At 38.7% G+C, this 22,311-nt stretch overlaps 1 protein-coding gene across 2 annotated transcripts in view; it reads left to right on the plus strand.

Annotated features, from left to right (window-relative positions):
- Positions 1 to 22,311, plus strand: part of LOC126277888 (neutral and basic amino acid transport protein rBAT-like) — an 81,794-nt gene that overhangs the window by 37,530 nt on the left and 21,953 nt on the right. For both annotated transcript variants that reach the window (XM_049977438.1, XM_049977440.1), the window contains exons 5-6: positions 360 to 608; positions 10,931 to 11,601. In XM_049977438.1, the coding sequence (XP_049833395.1) occupies positions 360 to 608; positions 10,931 to 11,601 (920 nt within the window). The remainder of the gene's footprint in view (positions 1 to 359; positions 609 to 10,930; positions 11,602 to 22,311) is intronic.

Here is a 22,311-nt window from a genome sequence, read left to right on the forward strand (position 1 = left end):
ATCTTTGACTGTTTTGATTTTTATTTACATACTAGCATCTCCAAATGTTATGCTCTAATAAATATTAACTTCATACTTGAAGCTCAGAGTGAAGCAATGTTTTACTGTTTTTTGGTGCATGGAAATATAATAGTCCTTAAAAAGTTATTTGAAAAGAAATTAAGAAATAAGTTTAAATTTATACTTTATGGAGAGCTTCACATCATTCAGTGGCCAATTCCGCAACAGAGAAGAGGTGGTATTTCACTATTGGTCTTTTTTTTTTTTTAATGTACATTTTGGTTTCTTTTATTTTACAATCAGCCTTATCTATATTCTGATTCCTTGGATTTTATCATGTATTTCTTTCATTGTTGCAGGAAAATGGAGGCAAGTCACCTTTGTCTGCTATTCAGTTGGCAGTATCACCATCAGCAAAGGATTATCCATTCCTCAATTGGAACTGGCGAATAATTCGACGTATTTCTTTTTTGGGAGCTATGTCATTAATTGTGGCAACCGCATGTGCTGTCATTGCAATTATGGTCAGCATACCCAAAAGCTGCAAGCCGGCGCATGAATGGTGGCAAGGAACACTTTTCTATGAAATATTCCCAGCATCTTTCATGGTTAGTAACAGTTTTTATGATAGCACTGTGGTGTGTCAGGTACCAATGTTTTATTTCTTTGGGCATGTTAGAATGCATGTGCAAAAAGTATGTAGTGAAAATTCAAACTGTGTTATAGTGTCATTTATGTATTTTGTTTCATTATTTTGCATCTTCATATTATGTAATGCCCAACCAATCTGTGGCAGCATTAGGGTCTTTGTCATTAGTTATCAGTAAAGATTAGAATTCCACGTGCTATAAAATCTCAGAAAATGAATGCATTCATGCACCATCAAACTACAATACACGCATGACCAAGTGAAAACTATGTTAAAATATGCACAATCATTAATTATTTGTTCCTGATTTATTAATTCACTCCCCGTTTTGCACAGTTAACAACTAACATTTCTAAATCATTTTCTGTGAGTTTCCTGACTTACCAGTCAAAATAGTTTTGAGCAGAAAGTGACCTCTTTACATCACAAGAAGTTATAGGCACAAATTTTAATGAACAAATTTGTGACAGTGTCAGGTCAACTTTTTCGTTCATGCTTTCACTACAAAATACCTTGTTCATAGAACAAAAAATCCATAATCTGGGTTGTTGTTTACGATACAGTCCAATTTGTTCTTTGCATCATCTCTCACTTTCCCAAGGGCATGACTGAGGTCTCCTTGGAATTCCTCAACAATTGACATTGAGTCTACATCTGCATCTACACCTCTGCATCATCTACATGGCTACTCTGCATATCACATTTAAATTCCTGGCAGAGGTTTCTTTGATTCAGCTTCACAATAATGCTCTGTTATTCCACTCTCAAACCGCTCACGGAAAAAACAAACACCTGTATCTTTCCATGCAAGCTCTAATATCCCTTATTTTAACATTGGTGTTGACAAAGTACTCTCGCATCCAGAAGAGAAAGTAGCTCATTGAAATTTTTGAGAATATCGTGCCACAATGAAATACACATTTGTATTAATGATGTCCACCCCAAATCCTGTATCATGTCCATACACTCTCTCTCCTATTTCTCAATAATACAAAATATGCTGCACTTCTTTGAACTTTGTCAATGCACTCCGTTAATCCTATCTGGTAAGGATCCCACACCATTCAACAGTAGTCCGAAAGAAGACGGACAAGCATAGTGTAGGCAATCTCTTTAGTAGACACGTTGCATCTTCCAAGTGTTGTTCAAATAATGCGCTGTCTTTTTTTCACCTTCCACACAACATTTTCTATGTGTTCTTTACAATTTAACTTGTTCATAATTGTAATTCCTAAGTATTTAGTTGAATTTAATGCCTTTTGATTTGATTGATTTATCGTGTAACTGGAGTTTCATGGATTCCTTTTAGCGTTCATGTGAATGATCCCACACTTTCCGCTGTGTGTTGACAATTTTTGCACCATTCAGATATCTTATCTAAATCATTTTATAGTTGTTTTTGATCTTCTGATGGCATTACTAGATGATAAACAATGGCATCATCTGCAAACACCTAAGACAGCTGCTCGTATTGTCTCCTAAATCATTTACACAAAGAAGAAACTACAGAAGGCCTATAATGCTGCCTTGGGGAATGCCAGAAATCAGCTCTATTTTACTCAATGACTTACCATCAATTACTCCATGCTAATGCACTGAGACAGGAAATGATGAACCCAGTCACGTATCTGAGATGATATTCCATAAGCATGCCATGTGATTACAAGTTGCTTGTGCGGTAAGGTGTCAAAAGCCTTCTGGAAATCTAAAAATATGGAGTCAGTTTGAAATTCTTCTTATATATGAATTATGCATGTTTTTTTCATCAAAAAGGTCAAAAGATGCAAACACCCATGGAAAAAGTATACATATTTGGATTCAGAAAGTAATTAAATGGATACATCGTCAGTCAAAGCTACAAGGGCGAGTCAAATGAACACCTTAAATATTTTTTTAAATATTATTTATTGTGCAGAAGTGCTACAAAGCTGTATCACTTTTCAACATAATCTCCCCCATGCTCAATGCAAGTCCTCCACCACTTACAAAGTACAAAAATTCCTTTAGAAAAAAATTCTTTTGGTAGTCCGCACAACCATGCGCCGTGACTACTCTGTAAACATGCTGCAATGTCATTCAGTGTCACTCAGTAATTTTCCTTCACTATGGTTTCAACTGCTGCATTATTCTGTGGTGTCACAACTCGTTGTGCCTGACATTGCCGAGGAGCATCTTCCACTGAAGTCACACCATTTGCGAACTTCATACTCCAGTCATAGACTTGCTGCTGTGACAAACATGCATCACCGTACTGAACCTTCATTCATAGATAAATCTCAATAGGTTTCACACCTTCACTACGAAAAAACCGAATAACAGAACACTGGTGCAAGTCGCAAGTGGGGTGCCCATCTTTATACTGATACTGCGGCAATATATGTGCATCTGCACTATGCTGCCATCTACAGGCCATTCTGTACGCTGTTTGTAACACACTTACCAACTTACAGGATAACGGTGCGAAATTTTGATTTGTTATTACAAATTTAAGGTTTTCATTTGACTCCCCTCCTATATCCAGTGATCCTGTAAAAACACATATTTGTATGGGATTCTCGTGTTTATTAATTATATAGGAATTTATCCATTTGTGAACTATAGCATTTATTCCATAAACCTTCAGTTGATGTAGGAGGATATTGTGATTTATGAAGGTAAATAGCTTAGATAGGCCACAAATAATATCAGCCAATGCTATAATGTTATTGGTACTTAATATTTGTAACATTTTTCGAGTGAAAGTGCAAATGGTGTTCTCTGTTGAACAACTCTTTTAAAATCCAAACTGTAATCTACTAAGGACGTTATTGTAGGATACCATGGTAGAGTATACGTCCTTCTCAATTTTTTTGGACAATGGTGCCGGTAGTGCAACAGGTTGCTCATTGTTTACATCTCTCCTCACACCTTTCTTGTGGAGGGATTTAATAATGGCATACTTCAATTGCTCTTGAAAAATGTCAAGTTCAGAAAAGACATTACTTATCATGTGGGGACAACTCTTAAGTATTCTGTTGGAAACATCATCAAATCTAGATGACAAAGTTGTTAAGGCTTTAATGGCCACTTTTTGACAAACTGCCTGTTGGCTTCTGTCTCAGGTTCTTTGGCAGATGTTCATCTCATGACTTTCCAGATATTTTGCCAGCACAAGTGGCTGACATTATCAGAGTTTCACCCTCCATTGCTGGTGGTGGACTGGAGCTGAACTCGGGGACACAGTCTACATGTAGCTGGTGCGCCAATGCCCAAGGTCTTCTCGTGCTCATTTCCAGTGTAGTTCTCCTCTTGCTACCTGCAACATTCATTCACTGCAGCATGGGAAGCCAGGATCCATTTACCTTGAGTCTTTCTTCTTTCTAATTGAAACTATTCTTTTGTTCATGTATTTTTATACCTTTTCTGAACAAGTGGATGTGCTAACTCTTCTCTACAGCCAGAACTTTTGAGTCAGCAAATTTTACTAGGTGGGCGGTCTCACAAAGCGTGTGCTCGGCCACGACCGATTTCTCGACCTGTCCCATCCTACAATGTCACTTATATTCTGTGATCTGTGATCCTGGTCTTGATTGATCATCCAGGAATTCCAACGTAAACATTTCCACATGTGCATCGTATGCAGTATATTCCTGACATTGCAAGTAGGTTCCTCTTACCCTTTGCTTATCTGAGACACTCTTTGATCATCGTTTGTCAGTTTGTAAATAGTCTTTACACTGTGCTTGCGCAATATATGGCTAATTCTGTCTGGCAATGTATGGCAGAAAGCCTGTACACTGTGCATGTTCAGAGAAGGTATAGAAACACACAAACATGAGAATAACTTCAATAAGAAAGCCTGTACCCGACTTTCTTTTTCTGATGTATCACTTTTCTGAGTGTTTGACTCTGTTACACTTTTAATATAACTTGTGGAGTACCCATTGCTCCTCAGAACATGTTAAAGGTGTTGCATTTCGCATCTGAGGCACTGCGGCTCACATATTCAGGTTGCTCGCATTATGAGCATATTAATCATGCCTCTTTTCTGGCTTGGCTGGTGATTTGATAGTTTGTGGAGGTATCAGTCCATGTGTGTCAGTTTTCAGTACACACTGTGTCCCAAGTTTTCACCATCCCTTGTGACCAGCATATCTAGAAATGGTAATTTTTTGTCCTTTTCTACTTCCTTGGTAAATATTATGTTGGGACGGAGGCTGTTCAAGTGTCTTAAGAAGTCACCGAGCTGTTCCTTACCATGGCTTCACACAACGTAGGTCTCATTGACATATCTGTAACACGCCTTAGGTTTAAAAGGTGCCAAGCATGGCATAAAGGCTATTTACAAACCAAAAAAGTAGGTCAAAGAGTGTCTCAGTTAGGCAAAGAATAAAAGGGACCCACATTCAGTGTTGGGAATATATTGCGTACCATACACCTGCAGAAAAGTTTATGTTGGAATGACTAGATGATCAATCAGTACCAGGATCACAAAATATAAGCAACATTGCAGGTTGTGGCATGGCAGGTCATGCCAGAGCACGCGCTGTGTGAGACCGGCCACCTAGTAAAATTCGCTGACATGGGAGTTCTGGCTGCAAAGAAGAGCTATCACACCTGCATGTTCAGAGAAGGTAGAGAAATTCACAAACACGAGAATAGCTTCGATAAGAAAGCCTCAAAGTAAACGGATCCAGGCTTCCTGTGCTGCAGAACGTTGCAAAGAAGAGCTATCACACCTGCATGTTCAGAGAAGGTAGAGAAATTCACAAACACGAGAATAGCTTCGATAAGAAAGCCTCAAAGTAAACGGATCCAGGCTTCCTGTGCTGCAGAACGTTGCAGGTAGCAAAAGAAGAACCACACCAGGAAAGACTGCGGAGAAGCCCTTGGACGTTAGCACGCTAGGTGCAAGTAACCTGCAGCCATGAGATCGTCTTAAGGCCACCACCAGCAATGGAGAGTGAAACTTTGACAATGGCACCACTCGTGCTGGCAAAATGTAAGGAAAATCATCAGATGTGCTGCACGAGGTAGCCAAGCAGTCTAAGGCACCCTGTACGGCTCGTGTGGCTTTCTCCGTCAGAGGTTTGAGTCCTCCATTGGACATGGATGTGTGTGTTGTCCTTTGCATAAGATAGTGTAAGTTAGATTAAGTATGTACAAGCCCAGGGACCGATGACCTCAGCAGTTTGCTCCCATATAACTTAATACAAACTAATGAATCATCAAATGAACATCAGCCGAAAAACCCGAGATACAAGCCAACAGGCAGTTTGTCAAATCTAGATGATCTTTTATTTTTAAAAGAGCTTGAAATTTTATTCATTTTGGAGGGAGAAGTGCGTGAGAAATGCACATGAGAGAATTTTGTGGGATTTGCTTTTACAACATATTGCTTTGATGTTTCTGCTTAACTGCTTGTTCATATTTTTTCAGCTGCATTTAAGAAATGATTATTAATCATACGTGCTACCTATGACTAAACATTTGTAACTCTTCCATTCAAGCCAGTTGTGGTTTTATCCTATCTGTGGTCTTTTATAGATTCAAGACTATCATCAGAATTACAGTTTGTGATATAATATGCATGTTTCTTCTTTTTAATAACTTTCATTAGCAATTTTGAGTACTTTTTGTAGTGTGCAACTACTGTAAGATTTTTACTTCATGTCAACAGATACATTTCTTTTTTCCTTACTCAAGATTCTTTTATCCCCTTAGTGAACCATTGTTATGGCTGTTTAATGTCCTTTTTGATTAGTAATGAGGAAAACTATTTTCAAATAAATATTGATATTAATTTATAATGGAGTAGATTAAAGTTTATGTCAGGAGTTTGTTCACTATGAATTTATCCTTCTTATAAACTGTTCTTAAAAACTTTTGTTCTGGAGTAATTTATTTTTCTAACTGATTCTCTCTAAGCAGAATCCATACTGTAAGGCACTATATTTTTTATTCTAATTAACTGAGCATAATTATCAGAGAGCAATTTTTACAGTGAATACAGCTATTTTTTGTTTTGATCTTAAGAAACATTGTCATGGTTTAACTGACTTTATTCACATCTGTTGGCGAGTTAATTACTGAGATGAAACTGTGGGAGCTAAATTAGTTTTACAGATCATTCTTTCTTTCAGAATCCTTTTTAATCTACATTGAAAATACTACAAACCTTTAATTAACAGTACTTCTTGTTGTCAGATAGATAGCATGGTAAGGAATCTATATGCCACGTAAATGGTTCAGAATGTTTCAGTATGGTTCGATTAACAGTGAACTAAATACTGTGACTGCAATATCAGAGAGTCGCCCTTGAAATCAGTTAATGTATACAAACACGTGGGTCTAACAATTTGTGGGGACATAAGATGAAATGATTACATAGGCACTGTTGTAAGTAAAGCAGGTGGCAGACTACTGTTCATTCATAAGGTATTGGGAAAATGCAAGTTGTTTACAAAGGAGATTGCTTACCTAACACTAATGCAATCCTTCCTAAAATGTTGTTTAAGTGTGTGGGACCCATATGAGATAGGACTAGCCACAGCTCATACTTAAAGGTTCTTAGGCACAGCTGCCCCAAAATACATATTAAAACACGTCTCTCAGTTGATAGTTACTGACTTAAAATTATCAGGATGTGTTTTGAATAATTCCCACACAGATTTACATAAGACAGTCAACATGCTTGGAACTGTTGCTGTCAGCTGACGGTTTTTGAACAGGTAGTAGTTATGGTTGCACCAAAACAAGTGCAGGTTAACCTCTATTTAGTGTGAGCATTGGGGGCATATCTTATACAGAATACAGCTTAATCCTAATCAGTTGAAGTCCATATTTGGTGGATTTTATATTATAACTTAGGAATAAATGCTGTTTCAAAGCACCAACACATTGGTTATCTGGAAAACATGTCATTATTGGTATGATTATTGTAAGAGCATGACAGGAAGTGTCACATTGATGGTGAAAGAATTTTCAAATTTTGCTACTTTTATATCATAACTTGTGTCATGAAAGCATGCATTTTCAAGACAGTGGCACATTGAAGGCATATTGAAAATGTGTCACTCTCTGTAATGTTTGTTAGAATTAAATGTCAGTTAATTACACAACTGGGGAAACTGAACATATACAATGAGCCAACGAGGGGCAGCATATGAATGATCGCATGTTTGTTTGTTTGATCAAAAGAAGAGCATCACGGAAATATGGAAAAAGCTGAATTTTCCAACCCATGAAGTTAGATGCCAACTATCTCGTGAAAGCCTATTCACAAAATTTCAGGAACTAGTATAGAAAGGAACCTAAGAATATACTACAAGCCCATACATGGGCTGTAATTATTGTACAGGAGTGAACTGTGGTAGATATGCAGAACTGATTCACACTAGCTATCAAGAAGGGAGACCATGCACAGTTAGTGAAACTGTTTTATGCAAATGGAGCAATTGTAATGCTCTATTGGGAGAGTATATCTGACTGAAAAGTCTGAGGAGAGGTCCGATGTCATTAAATGGTTTAAAGAAGATGAGGAAGAGGAAGGCATCTTATCCAAATGCAACCCAACCCAACCCAACTATCCGAGTGCAGGTTATTGATTGGGTTGCTGGTGCTGTAACTGACTATGCAGCACATGCACTTGATATTGCTAGTGCTAATGCAGTGTCTCAAGAATTGTCCATCCCACAGTAATCAGTGCATTTGTGATAATTGGTTGTGTAGTGTGGATTGACGAGCAACTTTATTCTCAGTCTGTTTTTTGGTGTTAAGAATACACCCAGAGGGTCTCTCAGGTGTAATGTGACATCACATGTTATCGAGCTTTCCTTGTACAGCATGTGATTTGTGCTTGGGAAGAGCGCATCTGCATGGAAACCACTGTTTTCCTACAAGAGGGGGCAACGCCTCCTGCTGCTTGCCCAGTTAAAAGATCTGCGTAATGCAGTCTTCCATGGATGTGTTATCTCCAAAGGTTTTTTTAGATGTGTGGCCTGCAAGATCAACTGCTCTGAATCCATAGGACTTTTGGTACTGGGGAAGTGTAAATGAACCCATTTACCTGAGACATATTCGACCACTACTGACCTGAAAGACAGTATACAGGAACCCATTGCTCAGATTTCACTGAAACTTCTGTGAGCAACTGTTGATCATGTTGTTTTATGGATGCGGCATCTTTTCAACATCTTTGGTACTCATATTGAACAACATGTGGAAGCAGCAGTTAATAATAAACTCAACATTATGTCTTTCTCACATTCTTGACCTTTTCTGCCCATGTCCAGTTCTACTCCACTACATGTGCAAACATTTTTATGTGTCATTTCTAGCATTCTGGTAGCCAAAATCAGAACTTTTCTTTCTTTCTTTTTTTTCCCAAGTGTAAATCAGTTCCTCATTAATGAATTAGAATATTGTGGTGTGCGTACTGTAAGACCTTCGGTACACACACCATCAGATTATTTGACTTGTCGCTCTAACGAAGTAGACGAGTGTCAGCAATATGTCTCGTGGTCTTATCGTGGCATGTTTATCTTCTGGCATTAGGTCAGATGATAGAAATGCCACAGGCACGCTTAGAGTAACAGATTGACGGTGACCTACTTTAAACAGAACTTGATTAATTTTCACACTCATTTATTAAAATAATAACAAGCATAAAAATAACTTGGTTCTGGATGCTATTTACAATTGACAATCTGAAGTTCCTTTGGTCTTGGTATGTTAATCTTATTCTCAAATATCTCTGATACTTGACAAAGTGTCTATACATTTCTCTTCATGGCTATGTACAGGAATATGGTAATCTTATTAGGCGCAGACTGAAACTTGACTACAGACTAATGCAGACTGACTAATCGGAGGTCTGTACACTCGTTATAATACCTCGCGTGTTCAGGTATGACTGCACGAGTGTGATCCGCGAGGAGAAAAGGTTCTACGTTAGCAGCAATCTCATTGGCTGCGTTACATATTAATACGTGTATCGGCGGAAGCAGAATTTGGTCCGTCTCTAAGACAGTGCCATCTTGTAGTGCGGAGTCGGACGAGCGCTGCGCCTGTGCTGTTGTGCTCAGCGGGGCGCGCTCTATTGGGATAGTTGTGTATGCGCTGACTATGCGAAACTATGTACACAACAAATATCTACCCCGTTCTGCTGCCATATAATAATTACAGCCCATACAAGACATCTTTAAGTAGTTGCACTTTAATTATAACCATCTGGTACATTCAAACATAGATACAAAGTTTAATAAAATAGTAGGTAATGTACTCACTCTTTCCTCATTCAGCTTATATGTAATTCTCAGAGTATCTGTCTAATAAGATTTAGTCCATTTTATTCAACTAAAAAAAGTTTTGTACCATATTCAAACATACAGAGGACTTTTCCTGCTCCATAGTGCAGTGTATAAAATGATCAACATTCATCAAAACTAAAAACTATGTACCAGATGGGGACTCAAATCCATATCCCTGCACTACTCATGCACTCCTCATAGACCAACTCAAAGTTTCAGCTTCCCTTCAAATCTAGAGAGCTACCCCAAGGCTGCTGAACTTGCCTCTCTGGAAGAAATGACAACTGTGGAAAATTAATCTTAATAACAGCCTCAGGAATGTTACTGAGATGAAATCTTTATACTCTTTTAGTGGATTAAAACTCATTGAACATAGAGGAAAAATTAAAAATTTTGAACAAGGAGTGCAGTGGTCCAGGTTTATGTCCTAGTCCTGCACACTAAGACAAATTAAACCATACGCTTTCTACCTAGAAACTCTAATTGTACAAGTTCTTTAAGACCAAGGAAGTGAAATAATTTAGATATTTCGTTATTCTGCATGTTGTAATATGTTAATAGTGTGAGCTTCGTATTGAGAAACTAGAGAAGAGTAACGAAATTTCGCAAGTCCACATCACGTCCCCTGATACTTTGACATTGTCTTTATCCAGTAGGAATTGTTTAGTTATGATATTTAAGTGGTTTGTGAAAGATATTTGAAACGTACTGGTTCTGAAAAGAGAGCTTTTCCAGTACAATTCATGAAGCTAAGTAATTTGATAAAAATATTTGAAATGTATCATTTCTGTAGAAAGCGTTCCTGTGCAGTTCATGAAGCGTATGTTGTATATTTGAGTGACATTCATCTTTCTTTTAAACCATGGTTAATGAGCTCAATCTGTGACTGAAGTGCTGGCATTGCATACACAGGTTTTCTCATTGAATTTTGTTTACTGTTTTGTTACTACCACATCATGTTTCTGCAAGTACCTTTTTTTCTTTCATGCAGGACAGTAATGCTGATGGAGTTGGGGACTTTCCTGGAATGTTACAGCACATGAAGTACCTTGACAACCTAGGAGTTCGTGTTGTGCACTTGAATTCTATATTTGCTGCAGACCATTATCCAGATCATTTTGCTCATCCAAAAAACTTACTTGAAATAGATCCATCATTAGGAACATTGAAAGACTTTCAAGCTGTTGTGAGCATTCTGCACCAAAGGAATATTTCAGTGGTAGTTGATCTCCCCGTTGCTGAAGCAATTCATGTGTTGGCAGGTAGTGATGTGGCTACATATAATGACACAAGTCATGAAGAGACTTACACCAAGGCAATCTTTGCTGATGCTGAGGATGACATAATTGCTGAAGCAGTGGAGTTTTGGTTAAATCAAGGAATTGATGGATTTTATTTAAAAGGGCTGGAATATGTTGTGCATGGCAGTGATTTTTCAGACAGTATAATAAGGTGGCGAAAGCTGATAGATAAGTTTCCAAGCAGGATACTAATGTGCAGCATGGCTGCAATCGATGCCTTGGACTTTGATGCAAATCTGAGGCATATGGTCTTAAGTCATATGGATCTTGTTGATGTATATATTAACATCTCTTCAGCTAATGCTGGAACTGAAATTAAGGAGCATGTTAATAAGATCTTCTTTGGTCCTGTATTTGGCAGGTAAGATACAGTCAAAAAAAATTTACTACAATTTGCTTGGTATTTAAATCTGGCAGTTTTATTGTAGGTTTCTCTTATGTTAATTAACTGTTCCCTCTCTTAAAAAGTGGTAAATATTACAGAAAGAAAACAGAATAGTAAATCCTTCTGACAGGCTATCACCTTCTTTTTGTACAGATTCCACAGAAGAATGTTTGTTCATTTGAAGCAGTGGAGTTTTTGTCTTATTTTTTCTAGGTATGTTCCCATGTGTCTACAGTCTCTGAAATTCTTCAGCATCATGTTCTACACAGCCATTTTACAATGTTTGTCACAGAGGTTCTTATATCCATTACAAAAAATTAGGATTTCAGTTTATAGTTTATGCTTTCCCCTTTGTTTTTCCCTTATTTTTAGTGTCTCATAGATGGAGAACACATTACTTTTATTTGCAATAGTGTAGGTGATGACTGAAGATTTCATCATAAATTCACTCTTTTCATTAACGACAAATACAATGAGTATATGTATTATGACACAGACTTAAGAAAACCTAGGTTCCTCAAGAGATTTCTACAAGATAATTTGTTATTCTCACTGCACACTTCTCTAAAGCAAATACTTCATTGAAATTAACTTACTGCAGATGTTGACATAGGAGAGTATTTTTGAGATCTTCTAGCAAACCTTTCTGCAGGTCAACTCAAACAGAGAGATTTCTGAGTGCAAAGTAGGCTGAACTGAACTTTTTGCTTAACCTTATTGCTCACTATATCTAATGTTTCCACTCTGTGTCTTATTCATGTCTCATTTGGTAATGTGATCCCCTGTTTTCTGTTGTTATGATAATACTGTATCCCTGAAAGAAGTGTTTTTGAGAACACAAGAAGGAGGGTGATTCATCAACAGTTAGAGGTCAGTCGCTTATCTCTGCTTTTATAGGTGAGTGTTACTGCCACATTGCGTATTTCAGTTTTACGCCATGGCTCACTTACTGGTTACAGTGCTAACTTATAGGGGGGGTGCTACCCTATCAGCACAAGATTTGAAATATCATCATAACTTGGCAAGTTACTGCTTTTCTGCTTTTAGTGATGTAATGATTTTTGTGATCCCTCTAACAGATGATTTGGCAAAACTGTTTTTTGGTGGTGAAGTTTGCAATGCCTATCTAAGGAAATACAGTGGACTGCTTTTGCTGGAGCATTTTCTGAGCTCTTGTTGTATTTAGTTGCTAATGATTTTAATTTTGTATTGTGTCTTGATGTTAGTGTCATCATGGAGTAAAATATAATTTACTTAACAACTTTATTCATTTCATGTCTAATAATGTTCCAAATTCTCCTAGCTGTGTTCTTAGTATTTTGAATTCTAGTACATGATTTTTGGCTTGTTAATGACATGGGGAAGAATTTTGCAGATACTGCTTCTTTTGCATTTCTAATTATTAAAAGAGTTAGTCCTCTGTAATATAGAAAAATCTCTCATCTAAGCACAAGATACTTGGATGCTAGATGTTCGTCATCTTTTCTCTGAGTGTACACTGTAATTTCCTCTGTTTAATGATAAAATAAAGTTGAATTCATAGTGTTGTAAGAATATTTTTAGCAAAAAATTAGATTTCTTATCTACTGTGTGCTGTTGGCAAACTTTTTCACATTTTTCATCCTGTATATTCTCACTAATATTGTAACTTTGTCAGCATTTACAATTCTATGAAATTTTATTTTTGCCTTCTTAGTCAAATCTGATTGACGAGGATACTTTAGTGCTGTCATTTGAAAATCTTGGTCAGATAAACCATTTATTAGGGGGTTCAAATCTGTTTTATGAACTACTGTGTCAGTTCGTGTTGGGAATGCTATTGTGGCAGTGAAACAAAAGCTCTAGGTGCTCTTGACCATAAGTATCAAAGGTGAAATCAGTAATGAAATCACCACATAAACTTCCTAAATCATCATAGACAATCACTTTCCATTTATTTCTGCTAAGTCTTATTAGTAAGCTCTCAGATTGCTAAATAAAATTTTAAACATATTCTATATAGGCTGTAGATATTCAGAACTGCTACCTTGTATGTTAAGAAGTGTACTGCTGAAGTGCAAAACTCAGAAAACTTTTCAATAACATACTCATCAAGCACTATGGCCTGAGACTTTAATCCATTTTTGTATGCACGAGGTGTGGCAGTAGTCACTTAGTCGAAAATGCAGTACAGTGTTTTGTAGCTTCTGTGGTTTATACACAGTAACTGAAATTGTTTAAAGTGTCCTCAGTAGTTATCTGGACATTTAAAACATTATTTAAACTCATATAATGTCACATAATTCCCCACTATTGCCAGCAATGTTTTCAAATTCTTGTTCTATCATGTCCCTTAAATGGTGTAGGTTTAATGGCTTTGTGTCCGCCCCCGGTAGCTGAGTGGTCAGCACGACAGACTGTCAATCCAAAGGGCCTGGGTTCGATTCCCGGCTGGGTCGGAGATTTTCTCCGCTCAGGGACTGGGTGTTGTGTTGTCCTAATCATCATCATTTCATCCCCATCGACGCGCAAGTCGCCGAAGTGGCGTCAAATTGAAAGACTTTCACCAGGCGAACGGTCTACCCGGCGGGAGGCCCTCGTCACACGACATTATATTTCAATGGTTTTGTAGCACAAACATTGTCTTTCAGTATTCCTCGCATTGAAAAATCACTCTTTCTGAGGTCTGATGATCTTGGAGGCCAACCGATTTAACACTCCAGAAAATTGTCATCTAAAAACGCACAGACCTGTAATCCAAAATGTAAGTGGAGCATCATCTTGCTGCCAGATGAGGTTGTTTCATACAGTTTCAAGTATTGGGGTATTGGTGTAACTCAATAACAGTGTCTCTTGACAGTTCAGTTATACCTTTCCACAATCACAGTCCCATCAAAAAGATAAGGAACTATTAATTCTTCCTTGCATTTACCAGCCAAAACCATATTTAACTTCTCCTCAATGGTAAATCATTGATTTTCAGAAGACTGATATACATAATAGTGTTTTTTCACTCTTCCGTGTAACTTAAAACTTGCAGGATCATTCTCATTTAGGACATGTAATAATGCAATTCTATAAGTCTACAGTTCTAATGTTTCTAACATTCTCCATAAACTTCTATCAGAAAATTGTAGTTCCTTAGCAGCTATTCTTGCTAAATTGTTGAGTGACTGAACAAATGCCTGTGCAATGAGCTGCAGTTCTTATTCAGTAGTTACTAATTTTGGGCAACCACTGTGTGATAAGTCCGCTACAGAAGCTGTCACCTTGAACCTTCGATTTAATTAGTAGATTTCTTGTCTGCTTGGTGCCTGTGTATACAGCCACTTTTTAATGGAAGATCGTCTTACATCTTCATAATTATGATCCAATTTCCACCTCATCTGTAAATCAAACAGGTTCTGTTTCATAGGTAATTTTCTGTTAATAATGTATAGTTCTCATGTTTACAATGGATGCACAAAGTCACTTGTTAATATCAAATCAATTATGCTATCACTCTTTAAACAAATTTCATAGAATGCACATTTAGTAAATTTTCAATGTTGGTGACAGTATAAAATAAGTGGTCTTCAGTCCTAAGACTGGTTTGATGTAGCTCTCCATGCTACTCTATCCTGTGCAAGCTTCTTCATCTCCCAGTATGTACTGCAGCCTACATCCTTCTGAATCTGCCTAATGTATTCATCTCTTGGTCTCCTTCTACAATGTTTACCCTCCACACTGCCCTCCAGTTCTAAATTGGTGATCCCTTGATGCCTCAGAACATGTCCTACCAACCCATTCCTTTCTTCTAGTCAAGTTGTGCCACAAACTCCTCTTCTCCCCAATCCTATTCAATACCTCCTCGTTAGTTATGTGATCTACCCATCTAATCTTCAGCATTCTTCTGTAGTACCACATTTCGAAAGCTTCTATTCTCTTCTTGTCCAAACTGTTTATCGTACACGTTTCACTTCCATACATGGCTACACTCCATACAAATACTTTCAGAAACGACTTCCTCACACTTAAATCTATACTCGATGTTAACAAATTTCTCTTCTTCAGAAACGTTTTCCTTGCCATTGCCAGTCTACATTTTATATCCTCTCTACTTCGACCATCATCAGTTATTTTGCTCCCCAAATAGCAAAACTCCTTTACTACCTTAAGTGTCTCATTTCCTAATCTTATTCCCTGAGCATCACCCGACTTAATTCAACTGCATTCCATTATCCTCGTTTCGCTCTTGGTGATGTTCATCTTATATCCTCCCTTCAAGACACTGTCCATTTCATTCAACTGCTCTTCCAAGTCCTTTGCTGTCTCTGACAGAATTACAATGTCATCGGCGAACCTCCGAGTTTTTATTTCTTCTCCATGAATTTTAATATCTACTCTGAACTTTTCTTTTGTTTCCTTTACTGCTTGCTCAATATACGGATTAAATAACATCGGGGAGAGGCTACAACACTGTCTCACTCCCTTCCCAACCACTGCTTCCCTTTCATGTCCCTCGACTCTTATAACTGCCATCTGCTTTCTGTACAAATTGTAAATTGCTCTTTGCTCCCTGTATTTTACCCCTGCCACCTTTAGAATTTGAAAGAGAGTATTCCAGTCAACATTGTCAAAAGCTTTCTCTAAGTCTACAAGTGCTAAAAACGTAGGTTTGCCTTTCCTTAATCTAGCTTCTAAGATAAGTCGTAGGGTCAGTATTGCCTCACGTGTTCCAACATTTCTACGGAATCCAAACTGATCTTCCCCGAGGTCGGCTTCTACCAGTTTTTCCATTCGTCTGTAAAGAATTTGCATTAGTATTTTGCAGCTTGACTTATTAAACTGACAGTTCGGTAATTTTCACATCTGTCAACTCCTGCTTTCTTTGGGATTGGAATTATTATATTCCTCTTCAAGTCTGAGGGAATTTCTCCTGTCTCATACATCTTGCTCACCAGATGGTAGAGTTTTGTCAGGACTGGCTCTCCCAAGGATGTCAGAAGTTCTAATGGAATGTTGTCTACTCCCGGGGCCTTGTTTTGAGTTAGGTCTTTCAGTGCTCTGTCAAACTCTTCACACAGTACCATATCTCCCATTTCATCTTCATCTACCTCCTCTTCCATTTCCATAATATTGCCCTCAAGAACATCGCCCCTGAATAGATCCTCTATATACTCCTTCCTCCTTTCTGCTTTCCATCTTTGCTTAGAACTGGGTTTCCATCTGAGCTCTTGATATTCATGCAAGTGGTTCTCTTTTCTCCAAAGGTCTCTTTAATTTTCCTGTAGGCAGTATCTATCCTACCCCTCGAGAGAAAAGCCTCTACATTCTTACATTTGTCCTCTAGCCATCCCTGCTTAGCCATTTTGCACTTCCTGTCGACCTCATTTTTTAGACGTTTGTATTCCTTTATGCCTGCTTCACTTCCTGCATTTTTGTATTTTCTCCTTTCATCAGTTAAATTCAGTATCTCTTCTGTTACCCAAGGATTTCTACTAGCCCTCGTCTTTTTACCTACTTGATCCTCTGCTGCCTTCACTATTTCATTCCTCAAAGCTACCCATTCTTCTTCTACTGTATTTCTTTCCCCCATTCCTGTCAATTGTTCCCTTATGCTCTCCCTGAAACACTGTACAACCTCTGGTTTAGTCAGTTTATCTAGGTCCCATCTCCTTAAATTCCCACCTTTCTGCAGTTTCGTGAGTTTTAATCTACAGTTCATAACCAGTAGATTGTGGTCAGAGTCTACATCTGCCCCTGGAAATGTCCTACAGTTTAAAACCTGGTTCCTAAATCTCTGTCTTACCATTATATCATCTATCTGAAACCTGTCAGTAGTGATAGTACTTAATTATTTACCTAAAACTTGACCATGGTCAGAATTGTGCAGCAGTTAACTTAGTTAATGCTGCACCCAGTAATTGTGACTCACACATTCCTCATGGTACGCTTACAGTAATGTAACTTGTGTTCATCTTGGTGTGTCTGTTCAGTTTCTGTGACACACTATGATGTTTTATTATACATAGCAGATTTTTAGAAATATATTTAAATTTTCCACTTTCCTTAAGTGATATGTGAAATCCATTTTTCTTTTTAGCATTCTCCACTGACTTGCAACTATGTCTATGGTTATTTGCCTGCTCTGTCTTTCAGGAACACTTATCCTAAAAAACACCTCTTGAAAATATTAGAAATCGCAAGGATTAGGCAGACAGTGTTTGGGTTACAATCAATGCCTATGGAAATTAGTTGTGGAAGTAATCTGTTACCATAAATATTCAGAGGTAGACCAGACCTTGTGTGGTGTGACTGTGTGAGGGGAAATGGATCAATCAAACCCATGTGTGATCACCCTGCTGTACTGAGCAATTCGTAAAGCTCTGCATTTACATATTCAACAGAATGCTACATCCAGGGCTTATCGTATTGCTCAAAGAGTGACACAATTTTCGCATTTGTGTGAAGAGCATTCACACTTTATCCAGAGGGCCAAAATCACAGGGGACGTTGCTGAGCTCTGCAGTTGATTTAAAAATATTGTTACTTAGTGTCCACTATACAAGATATTCTCTACTAGTTCAGACTTTCCCACACATGACAACTCACTAATAGAAGGGTCTTCCTGTGTGATCTGGACACTTTTGTCCTCTGTATCCAGAGCAGTGAAGCTCTTGGAGAGATCTAAACTAATGCTAACAGATTTGCAGCATCTCATGAAACTCTTTACTGATCTGTAGATTTGACCACTTTCGTGTTATCTATTGTATTCCTAACTTTGCTGCTCCTCTCACTCTGTCTATGCTGCTGTCAGATTTGAGTTTCAAGATCAGCTGCTCTTTGTCCATAATCAACTACTACTACAGCACCAAAGGCTAGCCACAGCTCCAATCAAGCTGGCTTGTTTCATAGCACCCAACATGGAAAAGTGTGGTAGTCTTCACACTGTTACACAGTACTCACTACTCTACCATAGTTTCCACACATCTTCATTGTGACAGTATCTTTTTTTTTTAGTCTAGACAGTTTACTTACTGACAGATGTTTAATGAAAAATTCCAATTACATGAATTTTACTTTTTTTTCATAAAAAATCATTGACTTAAATTTCATGTTATGGAAGAAATATGTGTATGTGATAAATGATAGGTTACCAAAAATTTTTTGATTAAAGACAATATTTCTAGAACGTGATTTAACTGCCTCAAAATCAAGCAATAACAAAGTCCCAAGTTGCTCACCTGTAAAACCTCAAAACTCTCCAGACATACAACTGAAATTTTTGCTATGGGACCACTTTCAATCACATTTGTAGGCACAGATGTCATTGCTCATATTGTAGGAAGCACAGTGTCTTTATTTATTATGATAAAATAACAACAACTGATTGTCTTGATAGTGAGTGTAATATAATCATGTGAACTGCACTGCAGGATTACTGCCTTAACTGAAGTGCCACATGACGTTTTTTTTTTTTTTTTTTTTTTTTTTTGTAATTGGTAATAGTTATCAATATTTTGTACTTCAGTTTGTCAATGAAAAAAGTATCACATAGAAAGTTCAAACTACTGTGAAAATCAGTACCTATTGAATACTTGCAGTCTACCTATTGAAGGTCTGTCAGCTGGGTAATCCTAGGCACATAGACTAGTGTTATGTGAGATAGCACTGCCATGTGTGTGCATGTCTCTGTGTGTGTATGTGTGTGTGTGTGTGTGTGTGTGTGTGTGTGTGCGTGCGTGCATGGGTGGGTGGGTGGGTGGGTGGGTGGGTGGGTGGGTGGGTGGGTGCTTGTGTGCTTGTGGCAGGGGGATGGAACACACTTGATCTTGTATGTGTGTGCATGCTTAGCATCTACGGTAGCATAACATTATTCTGCTGAAATGTGTGTGCTTTCTTTCCATTAATGGGCTAATCCTTGTTGTAAATATGCACCATTTTTACTGGCATGGAAATGTTAATTTGTGTATAATGTGTCTACATTATGTGTCGCAGCACTGAACCAAATTCTACTATTCACGGCAAACTATTTACATAGCACTGAAACAACAGAAAACAGTATTTACACTAGCTTTTGAACCCTCCCTCTTTCTCTAGTTGAAGTACACGCATTCACACACAGACGCTGGGATGGTTCCTTTGAAAGGGCTCGGCCGACTTCCTTCCCCATCCTTCCCTAATCCGATGAGACCGATGACCTCGCTGTCTGGTCTCCTTCCCCAAAACCAACCAACCAACCACACACAGACACCCAAAGATACAAACCTGCATCCATGGCAAGACAGATTGATGGTTATTGATAGCAATTGCCTGGACAATTGAGGTGGGAACAGGGTATGAAAAGATGCATGAGGTGAGCAGGGGGTAGCACAATAGTGTGATGCAGATCTTTTGATAGGTGATCCAGTAGCTGGACAACTAGACAAAAGGCATTCAGAAGGTAGAGCATATAAAACGTAGAGAGAGGGAGGAGGGGTGAGGATGGAAGGGGGAAAATAGAGGAAGGTAGATATGAGGAGGGTGACTAGGAGGGAAGAGAGAAAGGGAAAGAGGTGTAAAAAGAAGAGAGGGACTATAGAAGTGGTGTGGTCAGAGGAGAGAAGGCAAAAGCAGGGTGAGGCAGTGGGAAAAAAATTAATGGTAGACCAGGAGGGACTACAAGAGTGCAGGATATGCTAGAGAGGCAGTTCTCAACATCATGATGGAAGGGAGTATCCATATGGATTGTGCCATATGGATGGATGAATGGACTGAAGCAGCTGTTGGAGGTGTTTGTGTTGTGGTGCACATGTTTGGAAAGTGAGTGGTCAAGTTTGCACTTTGTGTTAGTTTGACAGTGGTCATTCCTGCTAGCAGGCAGGTGTTACTTGTCACACCCACATAGAATGCTGCACAGTAATCACAGCATAGCTAATATATAACATGGAAACTTTCACAGAGGCCCCTGCCTTTCATAGGGGCAGGAAATGCCTGTGGTTGGACTGATGCAGGAAGTGGTGGGTGGATGTATTATGAGACAGGTATTGCACTTGGTTGACCACAAGGGAATGATCTGTGAGGTGCAGGATTAGAACCAGGATTGGAAGAGTGATGGACAAAGATATTTTATTAGGTTGAATGGATGGCAGATGGCAACCTTGGGTAATGTGGGTATATCCCTCATCTCACACCATGAGAAGATATAGTTGAAGGCATGAAGCGTGTGGTTGAGCTTTTCAAGGGCATCATAATACTGGGTGACCAGAGGTGGCGGGCTAATAGATTTACTGGTGTCAGAGGAGGTGACAGCCTGGGATATCTGTTTATGAACGAGTTGAATAGGATATTGTCTGTCAATAAAGGCTCTGGTCAGGTTATAGGTGTATTTTGATAACTCCTGCTTTCCACTGAAGATGTGGCGTCAACAAGTAGTGAGGTTGTAAGAAAGAGATTTTCTGACATGTAATAGGTGATAACTGTAGGTGGGTGGGGCACTTGATATCAAAAGATGTATTAACAGAGCCATCTGAGAGGTGGAGAGTGACATGTAGGAAGATGGCTCATTGAGTTGAGAAAGACCAGGTGAAGTGCATTTAGCATTAGGTGTTGAGGTTGTGGGGGAAAGAGCTAAGGTGGTCCCTGCCACGATTCCATCATGAAAATGCCATCACTGAATTTGACTCAGACAATGGGCTGTAGGTGTTGACGGGTTAGGAAGGATTCCTCCAGATGACCCTAAATAAATTGGCATAGGACAGGGCCATCCAAGAACTCATGGCTGTACCATGGATTTGTTTATAGATTTTGCTTTTTGAAAGTGAAATAATTGTGGCTCAGGATGTGTTTGGCTAGGAGAATTAGGAAAAAGGTTGTGTGTTTGGTATCAGTAGAACATTTGGAAAGGTAATGTTTCATAGTTGCAAGGCCATTGGCATGGGGGATGTTGGTGGACAAGGACATCACACTCACAGTGACCAACGGGGAATCTGGGGGTAATAGGACAGGAACTATGGGAAGGCAGTGAAGAAAGTGAGTGGTGTCTTGAATTAAGTGAGTGGTGTCTTGAATGTAGGATGGTAGGTTACAGGCGTTGGTCAAAGAGGTTCATTTTGTGGGAGCATTGTACCTAACAGCGGTGGGATGATGAGTAGGGCTACCTGTACAGTTGGGTTTGGGGAGTAGGTGGTGGTCAACCCTGGTGCAAGACATGTTCCATACACACACTTGCTGCTTCGTACCACAGTCCAGTCACAAGATTTTCTAAGTATAAAAGTCAGGGCTACATCTGAAAGCATCCATGTTACATATCAGCTATGTTGCAATTACTGTGCAGCATTCTGTGTGGACATGACAGATAACCAACTGTTTACTCATGTGAATGGCCATAGCCAAACTGTGGCAAGCTGCAAATGTGACCATCAAATTGCTGAACATGTTGTGCATCACAAAACAGCTGATTCACTATGTGAGCCATTTGGATACTCACTTCTAGCACTAATTTCTTTGAATTACACAGGTTGGAATAGTCTCTCCATAACCTGCCTTTTTGCAATCCATCTAGCCTAAACATCAGATAACCTGTTCACCATTGCCTCACCTTGCCTTTTGCCTTCCCTCTTCTGTCCACATCACTCCCTTACAGATCGTGTACTGTCTTCTCCCACCACCACCACCCCCATTCATGTGGGCACTCCCTCTTGCCTTCTTCCACCCCTCTCCTTTTCTCTCTTCCCTCCAAGTCTC

Source organism: Schistocerca gregaria, chromosome 6 (genome assembly GCF_023897955.1).
Source record: "Schistocerca gregaria isolate iqSchGreg1 chromosome 6, iqSchGreg1.2, whole genome shotgun sequence".
NCBI lineage: Eukaryota > Metazoa > Arthropoda > Insecta > Orthoptera > Acrididae > Schistocerca > Schistocerca gregaria.